The sequence below is a fragment of the Mytilus trossulus genome, unplaced genomic scaffold, assembly GCF_036588685.1.
Source record: "Mytilus trossulus isolate FHL-02 unplaced genomic scaffold, PNRI_Mtr1.1.1.hap1 h1tg000024l__unscaffolded, whole genome shotgun sequence".
Classification (NCBI taxonomy): Eukaryota; Metazoa; Mollusca; class Bivalvia; order Mytilida; family Mytilidae; genus Mytilus; species Mytilus trossulus.
In genome coordinates, this window is record NW_026963290.1 from 3,862,967 (window position 1) to 3,884,799 (window position 21,833).

The window sequence follows — 21,833 nt, forward strand, 5'->3', positions numbered from 1 at the left end:
ACTAAAATGCAGCTACTACAATTTCACGATTATTTGGGGCGAGGGAGCGGAAGGCCGCTGGGTTCTAGATAATTATCATAATCACACAAAGTGCCAACATGGACATTTAAATTCGCGACATGGTTGTATGTAGTTGACTCTTAAAGTTTTGAATTTTTTTCACATTCAAGAAATATGTAGTTTGCTGTTTACTTTTATAGTATTAGCAGTTATGTATGACTTTTATGGATTCGAAACAAGTATATTGGTTAAAAAAATGTATGTTGGTGCCCAAAGCATCGTTACATTTTAGAGGATACATTGTCTTTTCTATAGTGTTTTATTCATCACAAAGTTTCTTTTTGATGAAAACCCTTCCGCATTTTGGAAATATAAAATTTAAATAACATAGATATATAAAATATTTTAATTTTACATGCTAACATTTGGAAACAATATGATCGAATATCATTTCTTCATTTATACAATTCAACATTCGTTTATCCATAATTTTATCAAAATATTAGAATATGCATGGATGTACATTGCATACCATATTTGTGGTGTGGTATCTTAATTCATTGTGATTTAATTATGGAAAGATAAAAAAAAAAAATCTAATTAGACCATTTATTAATCAGAAAACCACAAATTTCAAAGAAACGATCCATAAAATGGTGTAGCGTTTACCATAAAGAGAATTCAATATAATTACTATTAAATCAGGCTCTTTATTCAATGCTGGAAATCTGATTTGATGATTTTGTGTTCATTGGCTACAAAGTTGTGCAACATCTGTGCATGATGCAGCTGAGGTGAAAACCCGCTTTGGTGTTTTTCAGTTAACAAGTGGTTAAATGTTTTGCTAAAAGTCCACTTGTAATTACTTCATTAATCATGTGGTTTAATAATTCTGTAAAAGAGGGACGAAAAATACTAGAGTAACAGTCATCGCATTTATCGAAAATAATCTGACAACTCCATGTCAAAGTATCTTCCTATGTGTCCATTACTTAGGCCAGTTCATTTCATAATATAAAAAGAGATGTTAGATCCTTCCCCTTGACTCATTCCCTTACCCTATCCTTCTCTCAGCAAAGATTTTGATATATCCTATTGCTAACTGAAAAAAAATAATTCTATTAGAGAGAGCATTTTGTTATATAATTAAGAAATAAGAATAACCAAAAACTTGACCAGAGCCTTATAAGTTTTGAAATTAAATACGACAAGTTGTGTATGACTTAAAACCGTTTTACAAACCGATATCACCGTCTTGTATCTACAGATTTCATCGTTTTGGTTAATCCAACTTAATATTTGTTTATTATTATTTTTTATTTTAATGCCTAGAAGTTTTCAAAATTACAAACAAAAACATTACTCTTTGTCGCCTACGATACTGTATTCACCTAAAAAATACAAATAAGGGTTATTCTTCAACATTGAAAGAACCCATTGCTTTCAGAACTACACCTCTTAAACAGTTGTTATCCATTTGTTTGATGTGTTTCAGCATTTGATTTTGATTTTTCCTCAGAGTTCAGCATTTTGGTGAATGTACTTTTTAGATATATCTGGTTATTATTCTTGCTTCCTTTTGATCATATAGCTTTTTTATGTGGTACCTAACACTACAGGGAGATAACTCTGTAAAATCAGCAGAAAGTTTTAATGACGTTGTGTTCATAAGGGAATATTAAGCTTCTCAATGATCAAAAAAAGTGTTTGTCAAACTGCTATATAACTAGTGTAATTTTTCTGATAAAACGGTTGGTTCAAAATTTTTTGAAATTATTATATTTTTGTGAAAGGGACAAAAGTAAATACTTTGTCAAATTTTAAGATAATTAAACGAGCCAAATTAATTTCAGTTAAGTGTTAGGTACCACCTTAAGTCTTTCTTTACTTATACATCCTTGGCTTTCAGTTATTTTGCTTTAAGCTTGTTGTATCAAGGTAAATCCAGTTACACACTTCGAACACGCGTTTTTCTCAACTTTATTGCATTAAAGCAAGCATTGCTGGACAATTTTTTGCAATACGAATAAGATACAAGATATCTTCATAACTGTTAAATTTATAAAAATTCTGTATTGCATAATTGATGAAAACCATGGGTGTTTGGAAACAAATTGGTGAATTTCCTGAACTCAAATTATTCCATGTCCGTAATGTTATATTGTAAAATGACAATGTTTTAAGTTTTGAATATTTTTTACAGGTCGTCAAATTATAAAGGCATATGGTAAATACAACTTTTCTCAACTAGAGATGTATTTTAGAATGTACTTCCGTGACATGTTTTTCGTGTGATTTAAATAAATAACTAGCTGTGATTTAAATCTATATAAGTAACGGTTATTGATTTGGCACTTTGATATCAGCATCAGTGTTAAAAAAGTTCTAGTTTATTTTTCATCTTTTATACAAAACAGGATATTACTGATATATCACAAAAAACATTTCGAGGATTTTTTAATAATTGATGTTGTTCTATAACATCTCTGGCGTAAATATAAAATTTCAATCCTGGTATATATGATGAGTTTATTTACAACAACAGGGTCGATGCCACTGCTGGTGGAGTTTAAATACCCTAGAGTATCACCACCCCAGTTGGTAGCACTTCTGTGTTGACTTGAGTTATCATTGATATGTTCATAATTTAAAGACTAACTGTTTACAAAACTTTGATATTTTGAAAAACTTTCTACCTCAGGAATAGATTACCTAAGCTGCATTTGGCAAAATGTTTAGGAATTTTTGGTCCGCATTGGTCTACAACTTCGTACTTTAATGGGCCTTTTTAACATTTTTGGTTCGCGCGTCAGTGATGAGTCTTTTGTTGACGAAACGCGCGTCTGGCGTTAACATAAAATTTCAATCCTGAAATATTTTGTCCTTGGGCATAATTATCCCTGAAAAGACATTATTTTTCTAAATGTGCATTTAAAGTGCGACTCAGTAACATTGGTACAATATTTGTTAATATTACAAGGTGATGAGGTATGTTTGTGATCTTTTAATATGAGCAATGTTTGTGATCTTTTAATATGAGCAATGTTTTCAATTTTTAAGGTAGAATTTTCGCTCTGCAGAATTTTATTTCGTACCTTTTACATAGAATTAAATTAGCATTTCAACCTTGCCGTTCTGATTTTCGATACGATCAAATGTCTGCTGTGATTATCTAAAGCAGTTGTCTTCAATTTCAAAGTTGGTAAGATGATTACAAAAGGAGAAAAAAACAAAAACCTTGAGTCAAAGACATACCGACAATACTATGATTCAACATGCCACAAACCAACACTATACACTGGAAAATATACATGATTTATCACGAATCCTATGATAAATCGAAACTAAGTTAGGAATAAATGCGGAATTAATTTTTACATAGATCATTATTCATATTCGAAAACACAAGCATCATAAACCTGATATAAGATGACATTATAAATATCATCTTCTGCATAATTTCGCAATCACTTGGTCATTTCTCTACTAGACGATTCTGTTTAGGATGCAATAATTTGTCCTCAATGTTAATGTACTGACTCAGACCAAACCAGATTGTCAAATATAACCATGAAGAGACCTTGTATCGAATTTCCACTACAAATAATGCCACTTATTCTCTGCCAATTATTTGATAACGGGAATCATCGTCCACGATCTAAATCACGTGGACTCTGTTATCGGTCCGTAGATCAGATTGTTAAGGTAACAAGTGCAATAGACGAGTCTCCTGCGGATTATCCACGTACTATTTCCGTACTTTGTTAAATTGGAACCAGAAGGAAATTTATTCCTCTTGCTGTCAATTGATCCCCTTTTCACACATATCTTGACGCTTCATCACTTTCTGTGTTGACGATAATTCCACTTGTCTTCTGCTAGATCAAGCGATAGTCGTTTAATGTTAAACATATCGATCCGTCAATATATAGAAATAGTTCTGGATACTACTTGTTTGCAACGTTCATCAATTCTACAATAAAAGTAGATATAACGACTTTTCTTTTATCTTTTTGAACAGTTTAATGAATGATTGCTTACTTTTTTATGTTTTAAAAAATAAGCAAATTTGCAAGTTTATTACATACTGGTACACACATACTGGTACACAACAAATGAGATTTTGTTAAATTCGATTTTGTGAAGTTACAGTTTTGGTAACAGCAATACATCTTTAAAATATATGATGACCGAATTTCATCGTTCTAATCGTAATCATTTCAATTCTTGTTTCGTTTTTTTTTCATGTTATATATTTTTTTTAAATTTCAGTTTGTAACCCGGATTTGTTTTCTTTCAATCGATTTATGACTTTTGAACAGCGTTATTAACATACTACTGTTGTCTTTATTTCTACTAGTATAATAGTATGCGATAAAAATGGCAGGTGTCGATGACCCTGGGATCGTCTATATTTCATCCACTGTGTTTGTTCTTTTGTTTTGAGTGACTCCAGAATCCCGAATGTTTTGAGTTACTCTTGAATCCCAATGGCAACACCAATATAGTTGTATGATTGAAACGGTACATAAATTTAGATTTTTTTTTATGAATCAGTACGTACTTTGTGTAAAAATCACGTCCACCTCTCTTACACCTACTTTTGGATGCTTAAAACCGGCAAACGGAATAATGGTAAGGCCATCACTGTTACATATGTCCTTCAGATGCAACATATAAGCTAGTGTCTAATTGAAAACTCATAAAAGCATTTGTTAAGATAGTCAATAAAGGACAATTTAACTGTGGAACATCGTATAATACTGTCATAACTGAAATGAGAGAATGCACCGATAAAACTTGGTATAATTATCAACATTAACAATAACAAAGGTTAGACATGCAGCAACCAACGATAACCACTGAATTATCTGCTCTTGACTTTGACCTAGCTCATACAGAATGTGGCGGAGTAAAGCATGTTTGTGAACGCCGTTCTTTTGTTTATCACCACTACACAAGTCAATAACATTAGAATCCATACTTCTTTTTCGAGCAACAACATAACCTTGCTACATTTACTATATAAAATTAGATTGAGATTCTTGGTTCCCATGTTTGTTAAATGGAAAGGTATATTATCATTCTCAGCATTCGTTGATTCATTTCTACATGATTTATATCACCTCAGCAATTTTCAGTTGCATTCATTTTAATTCAGTATTCGGTCTCTAAAAATATTTTTTCTACCTGCTACGTACCCGAATTAGTTTTTTTATGGTATGTCGCAAAATAACTCAATGTGTGGGTTGATGTAAATATTTGTACGGAACACTAAATCTGCCATTAAAGATCCGTTTTGTAACTTTGACACTTCATGAAACAGCAGCATTAGATCAGACAAGGTGTAACAGAACAAGATGGCGTTAAAAAGGCAAACGAATGGCAAGTGTCATTTTCTACTAAATACAATGTTATTTGTATTCCTCGTTCTGGTTTTCTCTACCTGGTGGTCTGTACCTGCAGGTGTTAGTCTGCAACATTCACAGGAATTAAAGTAAACTGGCATCTAATTGCTCATTATCCACAAAAGTATGTATTTATGCAGTGCTCCGGAACTACGCTAGAAAAAAATGCACAAGTGGAGGCATGCCACTATTATCACCTGTAATGCGTGGTACTTTCTTTAAAAACCTCGAAGTATGATAAAATTAGATTACAACCGTTTTTATCGAGAGGTGTTTCTTACGATGTGCCAAATGAAAAAGTTGGCAGGGTTAAGGATCGTTCCTCTTCGTTAATTAGATAAATAGATTAATTAGCTAACGATAATCTTGTCAGATTAAACTTATTTGTTTTTACAAATTAGAAATCCTTTCTAATGAAAGTCGGTGCAATTCATTCACTCTTAATTTATAGACTTTATCTTTTACAATAGTAGTACATGTATACCTCGTGCTATAATCTAGTTCTGGATATAGACGTAACAAGTTGCAATATAAGATAAGCATTCTACCATTAATCAGTGTTATAAAATCATTAGCTTCTCCCAAAGTTTCAATAACCCGTTTTAAAACAAAATGCTTTTTCGATTGCGTACTTAACAAACCATGTTTCGCTTTAGTAATTAGTTTCGCTTCTTTCTCCTTTTCGATGTTTCTCCTAGCGATTTGATTGTCTTATTGTCCGTTTTACAGAAATTGTCATCTGACAAAATATAGAATTGCTTTACTCTTACTTCTACTGAACTTTCTGTTACTATTCTCTACCGTATAAATTCTGTTTTGACTACTGCGCTGTACTTTTCCTTCTACTGATTGTTTTGTTCATATTCTGTTAATTTACTCCACTTTACTTTTCAGATTTGTGGTAAGAAAAATGTTGATGATAATGTATATTGAAACTGCCAGGTCGATACCAAAATTCACTAGATGCCTCGACTGTGCACTAAAAAATCAAAAATGATTTTAAAATATGTTTAGCTTCTAAATTCAAAATACAAAATAATCAAATATTTCGATTCACTCAATCAAAGGTACTCAATGGAAATAGTAGTTGGTATGTTGTTCAGCACTGCTTTGTTATTTATACTGACATTCATTTGGTTTTGGTTTTGCAATCATTTGAAATTAACGTGGACCGGAGAAATTTCTCAATCCCATATCTGGTAATGCACATAACAAGTTAAATCACACCCTGTAAGTTATATAAAAAAAAAAACTTACAAAGAACAGCACAGTACTATATATATCGAAAAAAGAAAGACGTAAGGGTTACACCAATGAAAAAGTAAGTTAGTAACCCAATAACATAAACAAAACACCATCAAAGGCATGTCTTTATAGGTTATATCATGAATACTAGTATATATTTCTTTATATAAACTTAACTTGAGAGACAATGATGCTGATTTTGAATCTTTAGTTTACTAATCTGTTGACGGTGGATATATTACATGTACTAAGCTATTTAGCTTATTATGATGAACCCTAAGCACATAAGAGTGCTGAATTGGGTTGTCTCCTCTGTTAATAACAGAGCTGCTATAAAATTAGTCGGTGTTTAGCAATGTAGCAACAATAACTAAGTATTAATTTGATAGATTGCACTGCATTCTAAGTACTATGAGATGCGCGTATTGCAGTTGAACGTGGTTCTATTAAGTCGAGACGCATCAACAAATAAAAATTCAACTCCTAAAAATATTTCATTCTCGATCTCTCCAAACTCGGCAAAATATTTTTTCTATGAAAGTTGACTACAAATTAAATCAATATTAGAAGCATCACAGCCAAACGTGGCTTAATGTCGATTGGTTTGACAGTTTGTATCCATTCGATTGATGATTTTGAACTCTTCATTTTACCTTTGATTAGTACTATCCGTTTTGATTTTTTCTCGGCGTTCGGTATTTTTGTGATTTTACTTTTATTGATGTACATGTATGTCATGAATGGTTGTCAAATTAGTATACTAGTACAACAAAACTACATGCATTTCTTATGAATTCATAAAGACGAGGGCTTTATAACTACAACCGAATTTCAGCGGGAAAAAAGTGATGGTAAAGAAGAAATCTTCTCAAATAAAACAAGCATAAAATCTTATAATATATCGACTTTTAATCACAAGGAATTTATTTTTATTGTTACATTAAAGTTGTTTTCTAATTATCGTTGTTTCTTATCACATTTTTGCTTTTTAGCTCATTTACTCCTGAACACCAAGACGTGATGGCATGGTAAAATTGACCAACCAGGTGTCATATTATCATTCAAATTATTCTAGCCTCCAACCTGTGAACTTCTGCCCACAAAACAATGTTAGCATTTTATCTACACATGGCCGAAATTAAAGATAGAAAAAATGTAATCTTGAATCATAGCTTTGGAAAAACATCATAATTCTCTTCGTCTACTTTTAACGATGGGAACTGTCGAGGCATCATTCGTTCCGGTTCATGTCCGGGGTCGCATCTGTATTTTGAGAAGTCGGTAACACCTACAGAACGTAACAGATCTTCATCAATCAGTGCTTGTCCATTGTATCTGCAACATAAGATACACTCGGATTGAAATTTTTAGTTTATAAATTGATGTATCCTTGATAAGAAAAAGAAATAACAAATGAGAGTATTTGTTTCACCGGAAGCGCAAAAAAACACCTGCAAACAAGACAAGCAAACACTTAGAATCATTGGCATGTCATTTTCCTAATTTGGTATAAGTACTTTTAAGAAGAAGAATGTTTAATACAGTAATTCGTCGTTTGACATATTATACCGCTGTTTCATTATTTTTCAAATACCATTATACGTAAATACTGACAAATTCCTGGTGTTTTTAGAACTTTTCCAAATAAGGTTTGAAAAATATCTTTTTTAAATCAAAGATAGTATAGTATGAAGAATGAAAAACATTAAAATATTCAATATTTATCGAAGTTACAGGAAAAGCGGTGATTGTGGGATTGTTGATACTTGAATTTGCTAGTACAAATATTAAGAAATAAAACCTAGACATGTATGAAAATCATTTCTTGGTAGATTATAACAGTTTAAAGATAAGTATTTTTTTTTACGAAAATCTTATTTTGCTTTTTCGTAGTGTCAATCAGTATAACCTTGGACCATGGTTCACTCCCCAATGCGAGAGGAAATGTGTTCATGGTGCAAGGATGCTGTGTATGAGTGTTATAAGCGTTCTTAATGTTTATACGATCTATTTGTGTTCTGTGTTATCCCCATCCATTTTTCACTCACGACTTTTTATTTGTCTCATTTGAGTTCATAAAAATAAAATGAGGTATGATAGATAGCCAATGGAACATCTATCGATCAGACCAAACGTACGTGTTGATCTCTGTTTTAATGTATCATATTTATTACTGGGAAATTATTTGTTATGGTTAATCTTAGGTAGTTATTTTCCGATTTCTCTCTTTTTGTTTATCTTGTACAAATTATTTCTACTCGTATTAGTGTATATCATAAGGGTAGATGAGACAGTATAATTCATAGCTTATATACTACCAATTGTAAGGTAAATGAATGTGACTTTCCAAAAAATGTAAATTCTGAACCAAACTTAAAGTAACATGTAACGTAATTATGTCAAATTCACCAACTGGACATTTGCAAGTGCTATTACATTTCTCAAATACAGATATTTTATGTATTTTTGCTGTCATCCTATGGTCCTTTATGCACTTTTATTGACAAAAGAGGAATAACTCGACGTATAATTATTAAACAATTACAATTCCTGAACCATACATGTTATTTTGGATAGAGAGTTGTCGCATTGGCACTCACACCACATCTTATTATATCTATATAAGATCAGTACAAAGAAAGATAACTCTTATTGTTATGTTGAATCTGTCAGAAAAAAATCTTTGTTTTGCATTTGCATGATTTCCCCTTTGAAATTTGAAAACTCAAACGATATAAAGTTGATATACCCTCCAAAACGATAATAAACATGTGTTGTGAAACTGTTGTATGGTTTTATATTTTTGTAATATTGTGGAAGTATTTCTCTTATAATATTTTTTTTTATATTTGGCTTAAAAATACTTGGTTTCAATCTTTCCTTGAGAGAAATTTGCATATAATACTTTAAACAATTATCCGATAACTAGCGTGTTTCCTAATCAGTCATATTTAGTACCTGTACATGCATAATGTATATGGTCAAACTCGACCTCTGTGTATTGTCACCTCCGTGTATACTTAGAAAATTTATTAACTTGGCAGCCTTGAAACATCAAAAAGAAAAAGAATATGAATGTATGTTACTTAGCCAGACTTTAAATATCTTTTTAAAAGTCTTATATAAAAAAAATCACATACTTGTCTGATTGCTCATTAGCTAGTGTGATCATTGCATCAGCAAATATTTCTGGTTTCCTCATCAACTTGTCTGGTAGGTTCATTTTTTCTGTGACAAAACTTTTAATTCCTGTTGCCGGCCACAGAGTAGAAATAGAAACTCCTAAATACATTATCAAAAAAAGATCAAGTTGCATATTTCTAAACTTAATATAATCTAAAGTTTCAAATGTCTAAAAATTACCCGCTCTTAATACTATACCTGCAATGGTCATGCTAAAGCAAAATATGGTAGCTCGCTCGGAAAAAGTATTTAGTTGTCACAGGACGGTTTTAACAGTTTGTATTAAAAAATCTTTTTCTTTGTGATTTAAAAAGACCTTAGTCTGATAGTCGCACAGTTATGTTTCTAGGAGTAAATTCCGTGATTTCAGAGAAGGAATTTTAACCCTAAGGGAAAGCTTAAAGTTGAAAGTTTTTTTATTGTTGCAATTATAATTTCAACATTGTCAAGGATGGTACATTATAACATAACACAATAAAACAATTAATTATACATGTACATTGTGTATACAAGTATCTTAAAGGGTACTTAGAAAAACACCTGACTACGACAAAAAATTGTTGATAAAAACATATACATACCTGTATCTTTCAGTTCGTTGGCTAACCCATGTACAAGTACAGTCATTCCTACTTTAGTTATAGCATAAGGTGTCTTGCCTTTAAAAAATCTAAAAAATACCACTTCGTATTATATACCAGTATGATGCATGATTTTTTACTATTAATTGGTTTTGGCTTTTAACTAGCTGTCAGTAACTGCGAGTACTCTCAAATCGTATTTTCTTGTTAATTCGACCTGTTGATACTGTTTATAATGCTTTTTTGTTATTTTTTATTTATATGGATCTTGTCTGTACACCAGCTTTGATTATTTGTAATATCTTCAATTTTTCACTTGTTCTTACAACATTTGTATAAACTTCAAGATTATAAAAAACCGTTTTTTTCTAAAGTGAACATTGATTGGTTAAATATTTCTCAGTGTGTTTGAATTTCTTTGTTAGCTTTTTGGTCATGAATGTTTGTCTCTAATATTTAGTTAACTGTGCATTTGTATTCAGATATCGCAGATCAAATTTATTCGTTCATTGTGTAATCATACGTTTTTTGATTGAGTTAAGTCTGCCAATTGATATTTTATCGTATGTTTTTCTATGTTGTGATGTTATGCTATTGTTTCGGAAAAAGGGAGAAGGTTTGGATCCATTAAAACGTTTAATCCCGCTGCAAATGTTTGCACCTGTCCTAAGTCAGGAATCTGATGTACAGTAGTTGCCGTTTGTTTATGTAATATATACGTGTTTCTCGTTTCTCGTTTTTTTGGTTAGATTAGACCGTTGGTTTTCCCGTTTGAATGGTTTTACACTAGTATTTTTGGAGCCCTTTATAGCTTGTTGTCCGGTGTGAGCCAAGGCTCCGTGTTGAAGGCCGTACTTTAACCTATAATGGTTTACTTTTTAAATTGTTATTTGGATGGAGAGTTGTCTCATTGGCACTCACACCACATCTTCCTATATCTATGAATGTATTTGTTAGTATTCATGCAATATTGAACTATTTCAGCAATATTTTAGAAATCAGTCATGTCATGCGATAGTTATATACCTAACATTGCTAAGTTATTTTCTCAAAGTGGTTGGAAGTGACATTCAAATTTTGTTTCAGATTGATTAGATCCCTGAATGTTTGATTTTTTTCGACCATTGAGTCTGAGACTACTATAACACATGTGTTACATTGAGTCTGAGACTACTATAACACATGTAACACATGTGTTATAGTAGTCTCAGATTGAGTACAGATCTTTTAGACGATTGAGTACAGATTTTTTAAACGATTGAGTACAGATTGTGTCGACGATTGAGTGCAGATTTTGTTGACGATTTAGTACGGATTGTACAAAATGAACACATAAGACATCCATATCCAATAGTAGACATGACACCACGAGGACAGGGATCACATCATAAAGTCTCGGGTGATAGTTGTCTTATTGGTAATCATTCCAAGGCGTCTTCGTAGTGAATAGTTGTTTTGAATACTTCATAAAGTAATATTAGTGTATTAAATATATTAACTGTACCTATTATATATGGGTGGTGATACCAAAATAATTTTCCCTTTCTTTCTCTCAAGAAATCGCGGAAGAATTTCTTGCACCATACAATAGGCTCCACGAACATTCACACTTTGCATCAAATCATAACGTTTGAGAGGTGTATCCTTTACCGTGTCCCATGTTATTGCACCAGCATTATAAATAGCTACATCCAAGTCACCAAATCTGGATAAAGAAAAAAATCGACGGTTATTCAACGGTTAAAAGTATTTCTACTTTTGTCTTAATCAAATGAAGATCAGTTTAAGCGATGAATGTGACTAAATAGGTTGTCTGTAAATCAATGACCTCAATTTGTTTAAATTGTTTGAGTTAACGAGTTTTCCGAATTTTCATGAGTTTTAGGTGGAACTGAATTCGTGCTCGAGATTAAAGTTAGATCAACCAATTGTATAATAGAGAGGCGCAAGATACTAGAGGGACATTTACAATCATAGTCTGTTACATTAGTTCCATGGAAAATATGCAAAAACCCGTTGATAGTTTTACTCCTGATTTAATATCCACCTATTTACAGTGACAACATTTTTAACCGATCGATTCGGGTGATCGTTTATAATAAAAGAAAGCAACAAAACAGAGGAATAGTTATCAAAGGTACCAGGATTATAATTTAGTACACCAGACGCGCGTTTCGTCTACATAAGACTCATCAGTGACGCTCATATCAAAATATTTATAAAGCCAAACAATTACAAAGTTGAAGAGCATTGAGGATCCAAAATTTCAAAAAAGTTGTGCCAAATACGGCCAGAGACATATAATACAATTATATGTCTCTGATACGGCTAAGGAAATCTATGCCTGGAATAAGAAAATCCTTAGTTTTTCGAAATTTTTTAACTTTTGTTAACAGGAAATTTATAAAAAAAAAAAAATAACCACATTATTGATATTCATGTTCGGTGTTGACAACTGGGTTGGTGATACCCTCGGGGCCAAACGTCCACCAGCAGTGGCATCGACCCAGCTGTTGTGTAAATATTTATCAAAGGTACAAGGATAATATAATTAAGTACGCCAGACGCGCGTTTCGACTACATAGACTCATCAGTGACGCTCATATCAAAATATTTATAAAGCCAAACAATTACAAAGTTGAAGAGCATTGAGGATCCAAATTTTTGTGCCAATACGGCTAAGGAATCAGTGTCTTTTTTCTTGAATTTTTTAACTCCCCCCACCCAATATTTATACAGTGCAGGCGATTTGGTGTCACGATATTTATCGTTGACTATTTATTCAGTCATTTTATATACATGTATATACAGTACGAACCTTTCCTGCAACAGTCTATTAACAAACATTATAAATACAGAAATGATCTGAAGGGGGCAAGATTATTGCTTCTATATATGCAATCAATTTATTATATATGCAATCAATTTTCAGAATATTTGATAGACAGACAACTGCATGCAAATTATTTCATTTAACATTCAAGAGGCGACTTAAAAGGGGACAGGGATCATTTTGTGGGAAAATTTATATATGTTTTACATAGAATCACAGAAGCGTGACACTTATGAAAATGTCTGGATCCGCCACTGCGATCACATTTTGTTTTAATTTTCACTGAGCCTTCGTGTATACACACCTTTCTATACAAGTTTCTACAGCAGATTTGATTTCATGTTCACTTCTAACGTCACACTGTATTGGTACTGCTGTCCCACCTGTGGACTTGATTTCTTGTACAACTGTATGAATAGATCCTGGTAATTTGTCAGTACTTTCTGTTGTTTTTGCAGCAACGCCTACTTTGTAGCCACTAGCTGAAAATGTTAAGGCTATCTGTCGTCCGATGCCACGTGATGCTCCAATTACTAAACATGACTTCATTTCATCTACAGTTTACAAAAAATAGTATTTTAAAAGAAAATCGTTCTGTAATGACCCATAATTTATTTGTTTATGTTCAAATTTAAATCATATTAAAGTATTCATTTTTAATGTATGTCTTTTTGAATTTTTCGTTTTCGTAAGCCAATCAGACCACTATCTAAACAGCCCAGTTCCAGTAAAGTACATTTTAAAATTTCAACAATAGCACATGACATTTCAACGGTATAGTCCAACCTCGTGAAACATTTTTTCTCTATTTTGAATAACAAAAAAAAAATATCCCACAAAACATAAACATGATAAATGGTCGGAGCATTATTTGGTGGACTGCGTGTTAAAACCTGTTAAAACCTGAAACAACAAGTATCCTTTGATTGGTCTGTAGATGGTTCGTTGTAGGGCAAAATGTCTGTCCCCTATTTATCTGTTTGTCCCTATTTATCTAGTCCTATAATATAAGACTTCGTATGTTCATCACTTCGTTTGCATTCAAAGTTTTTATCGGATATCTATACTATTAAACGAGAAGACCTCATTTTGGGTGTCGCTTCTCTTCTTTCCACAATAAATTAATCAACACGGTTCTGTGTCCTATAGGTACAGTGCATATTGACATTTGTCATCCATTCATATGATTATTCAGATTAAGTTATTTTAGGAGAAAAACAAGAAAAAGGCATCCGGATATTGTCCCGTCATTGGACGAAATTTTAAGTCAGATTAGACTTCCGGTTTGCGTTTTTCTGTATACTTTGAACATACATATACAAAGAATAAAGTGTATTTTTAGAATTGAATCTATCTGCTATCATTTTCAAGTTTACTATCCACGGCAGTCACAGAGTTTTTTTTTAAATAGAGAGGGTCTGTATACTATATCAATGACCACTATGGATCGATTAGTTAACTTAGAATTGAAAGTAACTATACACTATATTTATATAGTAATGAATGTTCATAATATACAGATATAAAGCGCTAAAAATATTCATGTGATCTTTTGATACCTTTTTTGAAATTCCCCAGTCATTAAATCTTTTACACAATTCATTGATTACAAAAAAAAAAGAAGATGTGGTATGATTGCCATGTTGAGACAACTCTCCACAAAAGACTAATATGACATAGATATTAACAACTATAGGTTATCGTACGACCTTCAACAACGAGCAAAGCCCATACCGCATACTCAGCTTTAAAAGGCCCCGAACTGACAATGTAAAACAATTCAAACCAGAAAACTAGCGGCCTTATTTATGTACAAAAAAATGAACGAAAAACAAATATGTAACACATAAACAAACAACAACCACTGAATTACAGGCTCCTTACTTGAATGTTCATAACATACTAAATGTATGTTAATATTGAAATTGATAGAAAACCAAAAAATGGGAATAATGGAAATAAAGGAAGAGGGATAAAAAAAGCATTTTCCTGTCCCCAATAAGAGCTAGGATATAACCTTTATCGGGACTCCGGGATCGGGTGTTTTTAAACTCGGGATTTCGGGATTGACCCTCTCGGGATCCGGGAATTCCTTTTTTTGAATTTCGGGACCTCGGGATTTCGTTTTTTAAGCCCGGGATTTCGGAATTTCATGTTTTAAAGCCCGGGATTTCGGGATCAGGACCCCTCCTATCCCCCTCCAATAACCTATGACTTTTTTCCAGTCCTTTAATATTTTATTTTACAAAATTCATCCAACAACACTTTACATACTTAAAACTACGCTCTGAATGCCCGCGATTTCGCGGGTGTGTTCTAGTTTTATTTTAACTATCAAAAGGGCACCTTATTTGCAAACGGGCTACCTTTCTGTATTAATCGTTAATTTTCTCTCGTAAATATATGTTGTTTGATAAAAATATATAATAAAAGTTTAAGTTAGCTGCTTAAATGATCTTAAATGTAAATATTTCAAAAGGATAACGATGGAAATAACGTTAATATAAAAAGTCCGTGTGCATGTGTCAAACAAACTGTTTGTGGTCATTAAAACACGGCTTTGTTAACAAATCGTAATAAGGACGTCATATTAGAATTTTATCTTTATAATAATGTTGATAAATGGTGAAAGAAGTAAGTTTATCTTTGAAAGTTAAACAAACAAATATCTATCTTTTTCGTCTGTCATATCATATATTCCTTTACAATTTACATTGCTAATAAAGGTACATAACAAATGATCAAGCGTTACGAATCTGCTCTGCCTCTTTCTTCGTCTGTTGAAACTTTTACAGTTGGAAGGCAAACGCCTGAATCTGACGGATAGAGGTCAATTTGTCGACAAAAAAAGAACCCGTATGTAAAATGTTTACGCCCACAAACAGCGCCACCTATAATTTTTTCTACGGCATCTTTGAGAACGATGTCCCATTCTGTAGTAAATTAAAACATTAAATTAACTAAAACATAGAAAAGTAATTGTAAAACACAAATTAAAAGATATATTTGCAGATGACTGTTTATGCATGATACGCTGGCAATGTGCGCAATGTCCTTTAATCCAAGACTGAAAATTAGTTTGTTTCCTACGTCAAGATGGCGGATTTCAATGTTTACATTTTTTCACCTATTTATAATCTGACACAATTGCGTATCCAATCATTTATTAGCAATTTTATTATTGATCTTTAAATATCATCCAATTACATTTGCCGTTAGAAAGTGGCTACACGTTACCAGCCGTCGTTACAAAGTAGCCATGTGTTTTGTGGGGATACCTTGGGAATGTTGTGTATTCAAAAGTTACGGTAAAAATCAATGTTATCTTCCTTATATTTCCATGCATACACAATTTATAACAGCAAATCCATTCTTAACAGACCCCATAAGGTAAACGGACATATTTAACTGTCTGATTGAGCAACAATTCGTGTAAATAAGCCTGATGGGTCGTTTTGAATTCAAGCACAGCAGACAAACACGTGGTAGATTGTTTATGTTTGACAGTTTGTTTACCTGAATTACACGTTGATGTTACTATATACTTACCAATAACCTTTATCGTGTTATACTTTCAAGAGTAATATAATAAATCTTACTCAAGAAATACGTCTAGGTAGGCGCAGGGACTTCCTTTTCTTTGTCCTTAACTAATGAGAGTGTAATGATACATTACAGCCTTTTTTTGCATTTGATATATTTCATGTACATGTACATTTTATGTACACAAAGAACAATAAAGTAAAAGAACGTACATGGGTTTAATTCCCACCCTAGGTATACGTTTTGACTCTCATAACAGGTTGGAACAAATAGAGCAGATAGCAATTGACAATAATGTAATGCTAAAATGCTGATTGATGGGGTCAAATCATCAACATCATTTTTTCTAGTATACATCAACTCCCCTAAGGATAAGTCATACTTTACTAAGAGTCCAGTGGCTAAGTCCTGTCTTTTTTGCCTCTGATATTTACTTATTTATATTTTAATTTCTAATATTCTCTTGTGCATGTAGTAAGGCAAAAGCTATTGTTACTCTTATTTTCCTCATTTGCCTTAAAACAATGGAATGTATTGATTGTTGATGTATGTAAAGTGACTTGTAATTTAACTGTCACTGCTAAAAGAGACTTGGACTCTGATGATAAGTGTCCAGACTGTTATCTCATTGGCAACTATATCATAAATGTCAGTTTCCCCTTTATAAGTTAAATTTTTTAAGAAAAGAATTTAATAATAATATAATAACAAGTTGTAAAAAATTTGAAAAGTTCAGCACAAGGGCCAAATCTTATTGGCTTTTAATTCAAGAAAACCTAGAGGCATTGAAAAGTGTTGCAATTTAAAATAAATGGTTTGAACTCAGAAAACTATCAATATATAGAGTACAGATATTGTTTTAATTGGGCCTTTGGGAATATTTGCCAGTTAATTGAAGATATAATTGTTATATGCCTTTTCAAATACATGTGTGGCTCTGCACTGGCTGTGGTTAAAAATCTAAGAATGAAGTTGGTTATCTTCATATTTATCTGATTAATATCAACATAATTGTTCCATTATATATACATATATATAAATCATTGTAATACATGTACATTACTTTGCTCTTCATATGCCCTATAACAGTGTTAAATTGGAATAAAGTATCTTGTCTTAACCACATTTCTTTATTTTAGTATTGACAGGTTATTACTTTTAAAAGCATTTAAAGTCAGTGAGTTGATGACAAGCTCAGTCAATGATTGTAAATCCAGATAATATGAGTTTTTTTATGAAAATAAATAATGTGATTAAACTGTTTATCTCAATTAAAAGAACTGACATTCTGCTTTGATACTATGAGATTATTTCTGATATATCAGAATAATAAATTTCCCATTGTTGTCCTTTTTCAATAAAATTCTAAACATACTGTTTTTAAGTCAGTTTTGTTTTTGTCTGAGACTACTATAACATGGGAGGTGACCACAATCTCTATGTTATACATTGAAGTATAGTCTCAGGTTTTTGTAGTCCAATTGACTGCATTTTAGAGCAGGTAAATGTGAATTTGGATTAAATTTAAAGTCATTCAGTATATCTAATGACATCATACCACTATTTTATTTCATCAAAGCATTTTCAAATTTTATTTACTGGTCAGCTTAGATTATCATCCAATCAATAATTTAATTGAAAGGACTTACAGTTGGTTAGTTGGTTGCAGGACTTTTGAGTTCAAATATAAGAAACTGAAGAAAAAATATAAAGCAAAACTTCAAATATTACATATAATAGGATTTATGATAACTGCAGGATAGCAGATTGCAATGCTGCTTTTGTTCAGTTATCTTTGTGTTGATTATTATGTTTTCTGGGTCTTTGAATTTGATTTGAATGTTCAGATTTTTTTCTCTTGTCAGATTAAGACAAGCAACAGAACTTGTACAACTTATGTAGTTTCTTATCTCAGGGTGAATCCAGAAAATTTAAAACATAAGTGGTGGTATTCTCAACCATAATAACAAGGATAAAAAGGTTGTTCCAACTATATGCATGATCCCATTCAAATACATTAATCTTCCATAAAGATGAGGTTCCAATCACCAGACTCCCTGAGATCTGCAACTGTATCTTAAAGCAGCTATAATAAAACAAAAATTGTACATGTACTTCTGGCCACTGCAGATTGATTTTATTTTCAATCTATGGTATTAAATGCTCACAATTTTGAAGACTATTTCCCTTTTTCCATATTTTTGTTTAAATGTAATCTTCTTCTTCTGCATCTATTGTAACACAGGTTCTTCTGACAAATGACTGATAAACCCATCTTGTATCCTTCTATCTACCAAAAGGGTGTTTGAGAATATATATATACAATAAGTTCAAGTATTTTGTCAAGAAAAAGTCAGTCTGTTATAAAATGTAGGTAATTGTCTTCTATGGAAGTGTTCAAAAACCTGTAGGAACTCGAAAAAAAATGTCATATTCAACCTTTCCATGGCTATTTTAATGTTACAACAGTAGAGGAACATAGAATATTGAAAGGTATTCAAGAACTCGTCGAAATAGATCTGCAATCATTAATTTTACTCAAATTTACTGTTGTGAACTTGCAATATCATACGATGCGCGTACCGAGTTATCTCCCTTTGATCTCCGCTTCGCCACGAATAAACTGACACAATTGCGTATCCGGGGTTTTTGTGATCTGATATTGAAATAGTAGGAGCAAAATATGGTTTTACTTCATATTTTATACCCCTCAACACGTTACCAAACCTATTTAAGGATTTATTACGGATTTTCCGTGGACCTACGCAAATTTTCAGAAAAAAAGTTTCACTTCACTCGTGAATTTATAACATTTTAACAATACTTTTTTATTATAATTATATAAAATAAGAAAGCTTATTCAATCTAGAATTGAACACTTTGGTTTTTATTAATGTACGAGTTCAAATAAGACGATACGAGTCCAAAAACCACGAGGCATGCACGTTTTCAAAAAAATCGTAAACTCTGACCTTTTATCACGTGACCAATGTCTTGAACTTAGAAGCCATTAAATCGTTTGCCGTTCAACTGTTTAGGATTTTTTCTCGTTTTGTTTTTATAAAGGGACGTAACACCACTACTAACTGTGTATGAGATAAGCCCCGCCTCCATACTAACCTTATATGAAATATACACGGTCTCTACGAGGGCGCTTGTAACCAATCTCATTCCTAGAAATGTATAGGAGGTAATATAAGATTTGATACACTCAGTGTGTTTATCATATATACTGAAACATTATAATTGCTAAAATGTATTCACACAAATAGCTTTCACGATATGCATTTTTCTTATAAGTAAATGAAAAATGATAAATTATGAAAGATGCATTTGAATTTTATAGAGAAAAATCCTATACCTTTTTTCTATACAATTCAAGTTATATATCTATTATTTTGTCTATGCGAATTTAAAATTCGCGGGTGTGTTCTAGTTTTATTTTAACTATCAAAAGGGCACCTTATTTGCAAACGGGCTACCTTTCTGTATTAATCGTTAATTTTCTCTCGTCTTGCATGAATTTATTAACAGTTACACTGCATGGGCTTTCAGCATACAACAATCAAACATGTTTCTGTATCTGCATTTAGATACAGACTACATATTGTCTTTACGTCCAGTGGTGAATATTACATATTGGTATATCAAATGTTTCAATATTATTGTTTATGTGAGCCAAAACGGGGTACACAATAATTAACAATGGATTTTCTTAACAACGACTATAATATGTAGTCATACTTAAGTGTTATATTGAATACAAATAGTATTTAAGTGAAATATTGAGACAAAGTTAATTTACTGATATATGGTTGTACTATACGAATGTCCTATTTAATGAACTCTGTTGAATCAGGTAGTATTTATGACTTTATGATTATCGGTATCCGACTGCAGAAACATTGCTTACCTGTACCATATAAATATGTACCTTTGCCTTGATGCTCAGCTATTTGTGATACAATATTAACTGAAAAACTTTTGGTTAAAACTTCCCTTTATTAGTATGATGCCACTGTATGTACACTGTCATGTGAAAAATTTATTTCCTTTAAGAACAATTCCGGATTTCCGGATTTTACTATCAATGCTATTAATTTTAAACTATTCAAGCTGTTAAGTTAAATTAGAAGGTCCTTTTTCATAGCTTACATAAAGTTTTATTTATTCATACAAACTGATAGGTAAATTGCCTCTAAACGACATGTGATATTTTAGCTTACCTTAAAGTAACCAAGTAACTTATGATTTGCACAGTCTGATAAAAACTACGTTTATAGCATTAAATTAACGTAAATTCCATATTTTCTGGATTGGTGCTTTCCAGGCCGTGTTCATTATGTTTTGTTGATTTAAGAAATAATTCCTTCGTGTCATGCTCTATGCTCATTTCAACATGGTACAGGCATTATATTTGTCGATATTTTACACTGAGCGTTATTATTTCGATTCTAACATGACAAATACAATATATTTATAGGTCGAAGCGTACGAAAATACCGTAAGAATGTGTTGCTGTTCCCGTTTCCTCCCCGAGGAGTCTGTTTATTACATTTCATATTTGATAAGTTTAAAAACTACGGGCAGGCCCGTAAATATATGTTGTTTGATAAAAATATATAATAAAAGTTTAAGTTAGCTGCTTAAATGATCTTAAATGTAAATATTTCAAAAGGATAACGATGGAAATAACGTTAATATAAAAAGTCCGTGTGCATGTGTCAAACAAACTGTTTGTGGTCATTAAAACACGGCTTTGTTAACAAATCGTAATAAGGACGTCATATTAGAATTTTATCTTTATAATAATGTTGATAAATGGTGAAAGAAGTAAGTTTATCTTTGAAAGTTAAACAAACAAATATCTATCTTTTTCGTCTGTCATATCATATATTCCTTTACAATTTACATTGCTAATAAAGGTACATAACAAATGATCAAGCGTTACGAATCTGCTCTGCCTCTTTCTTCGTCTGTTGAAACTTTTAGGATTTTTTCTCGTTTTGTTTTTATAAAGGGACGTAACACCACTACTAA

The 21,833-nt window shown here is 31.9% G+C and overlaps 1 protein-coding gene across 2 annotated transcripts; it reads right to left on the reverse strand.

The window, feature by feature from the left end:
• Nucleotides 1–7,542: 7,542 nt before the first annotated feature.
• Nucleotides 7,543–20,838, reverse strand: LOC134698942 (hydroxysteroid dehydrogenase-like protein 2). Of its 2 annotated transcripts, none has more exons than XM_063560624.1 (6): nt 20,728–20,838; nt 13,555–13,804; nt 11,922–12,122; nt 10,418–10,506; nt 9,794–9,935; nt 7,543–7,988 (listed from the first exon to the last, which is right to left on the reverse strand). In XM_063560624.1, the coding sequence occupies exons 2-6, from the start codon at nt 13,797–13,799 to the stop codon at nt 7,820–7,822; spliced, it is 846 nt and encodes a 281-aa protein (XP_063416694.1). In that variant the 5' UTR covers nt 13,800–13,804; nt 20,728–20,838; the 3' UTR covers nt 7,543–7,819. The 2 variants fall into 2 exon arrangements, with proteins under 2 accessions (XP_063416694.1, XP_063416693.1); XM_063560623.1 differs by having other exon boundaries at nt 20,707–20,834.
• Between the last annotated feature and the right edge of the window lie 995 nt (nt 20,839–21,833).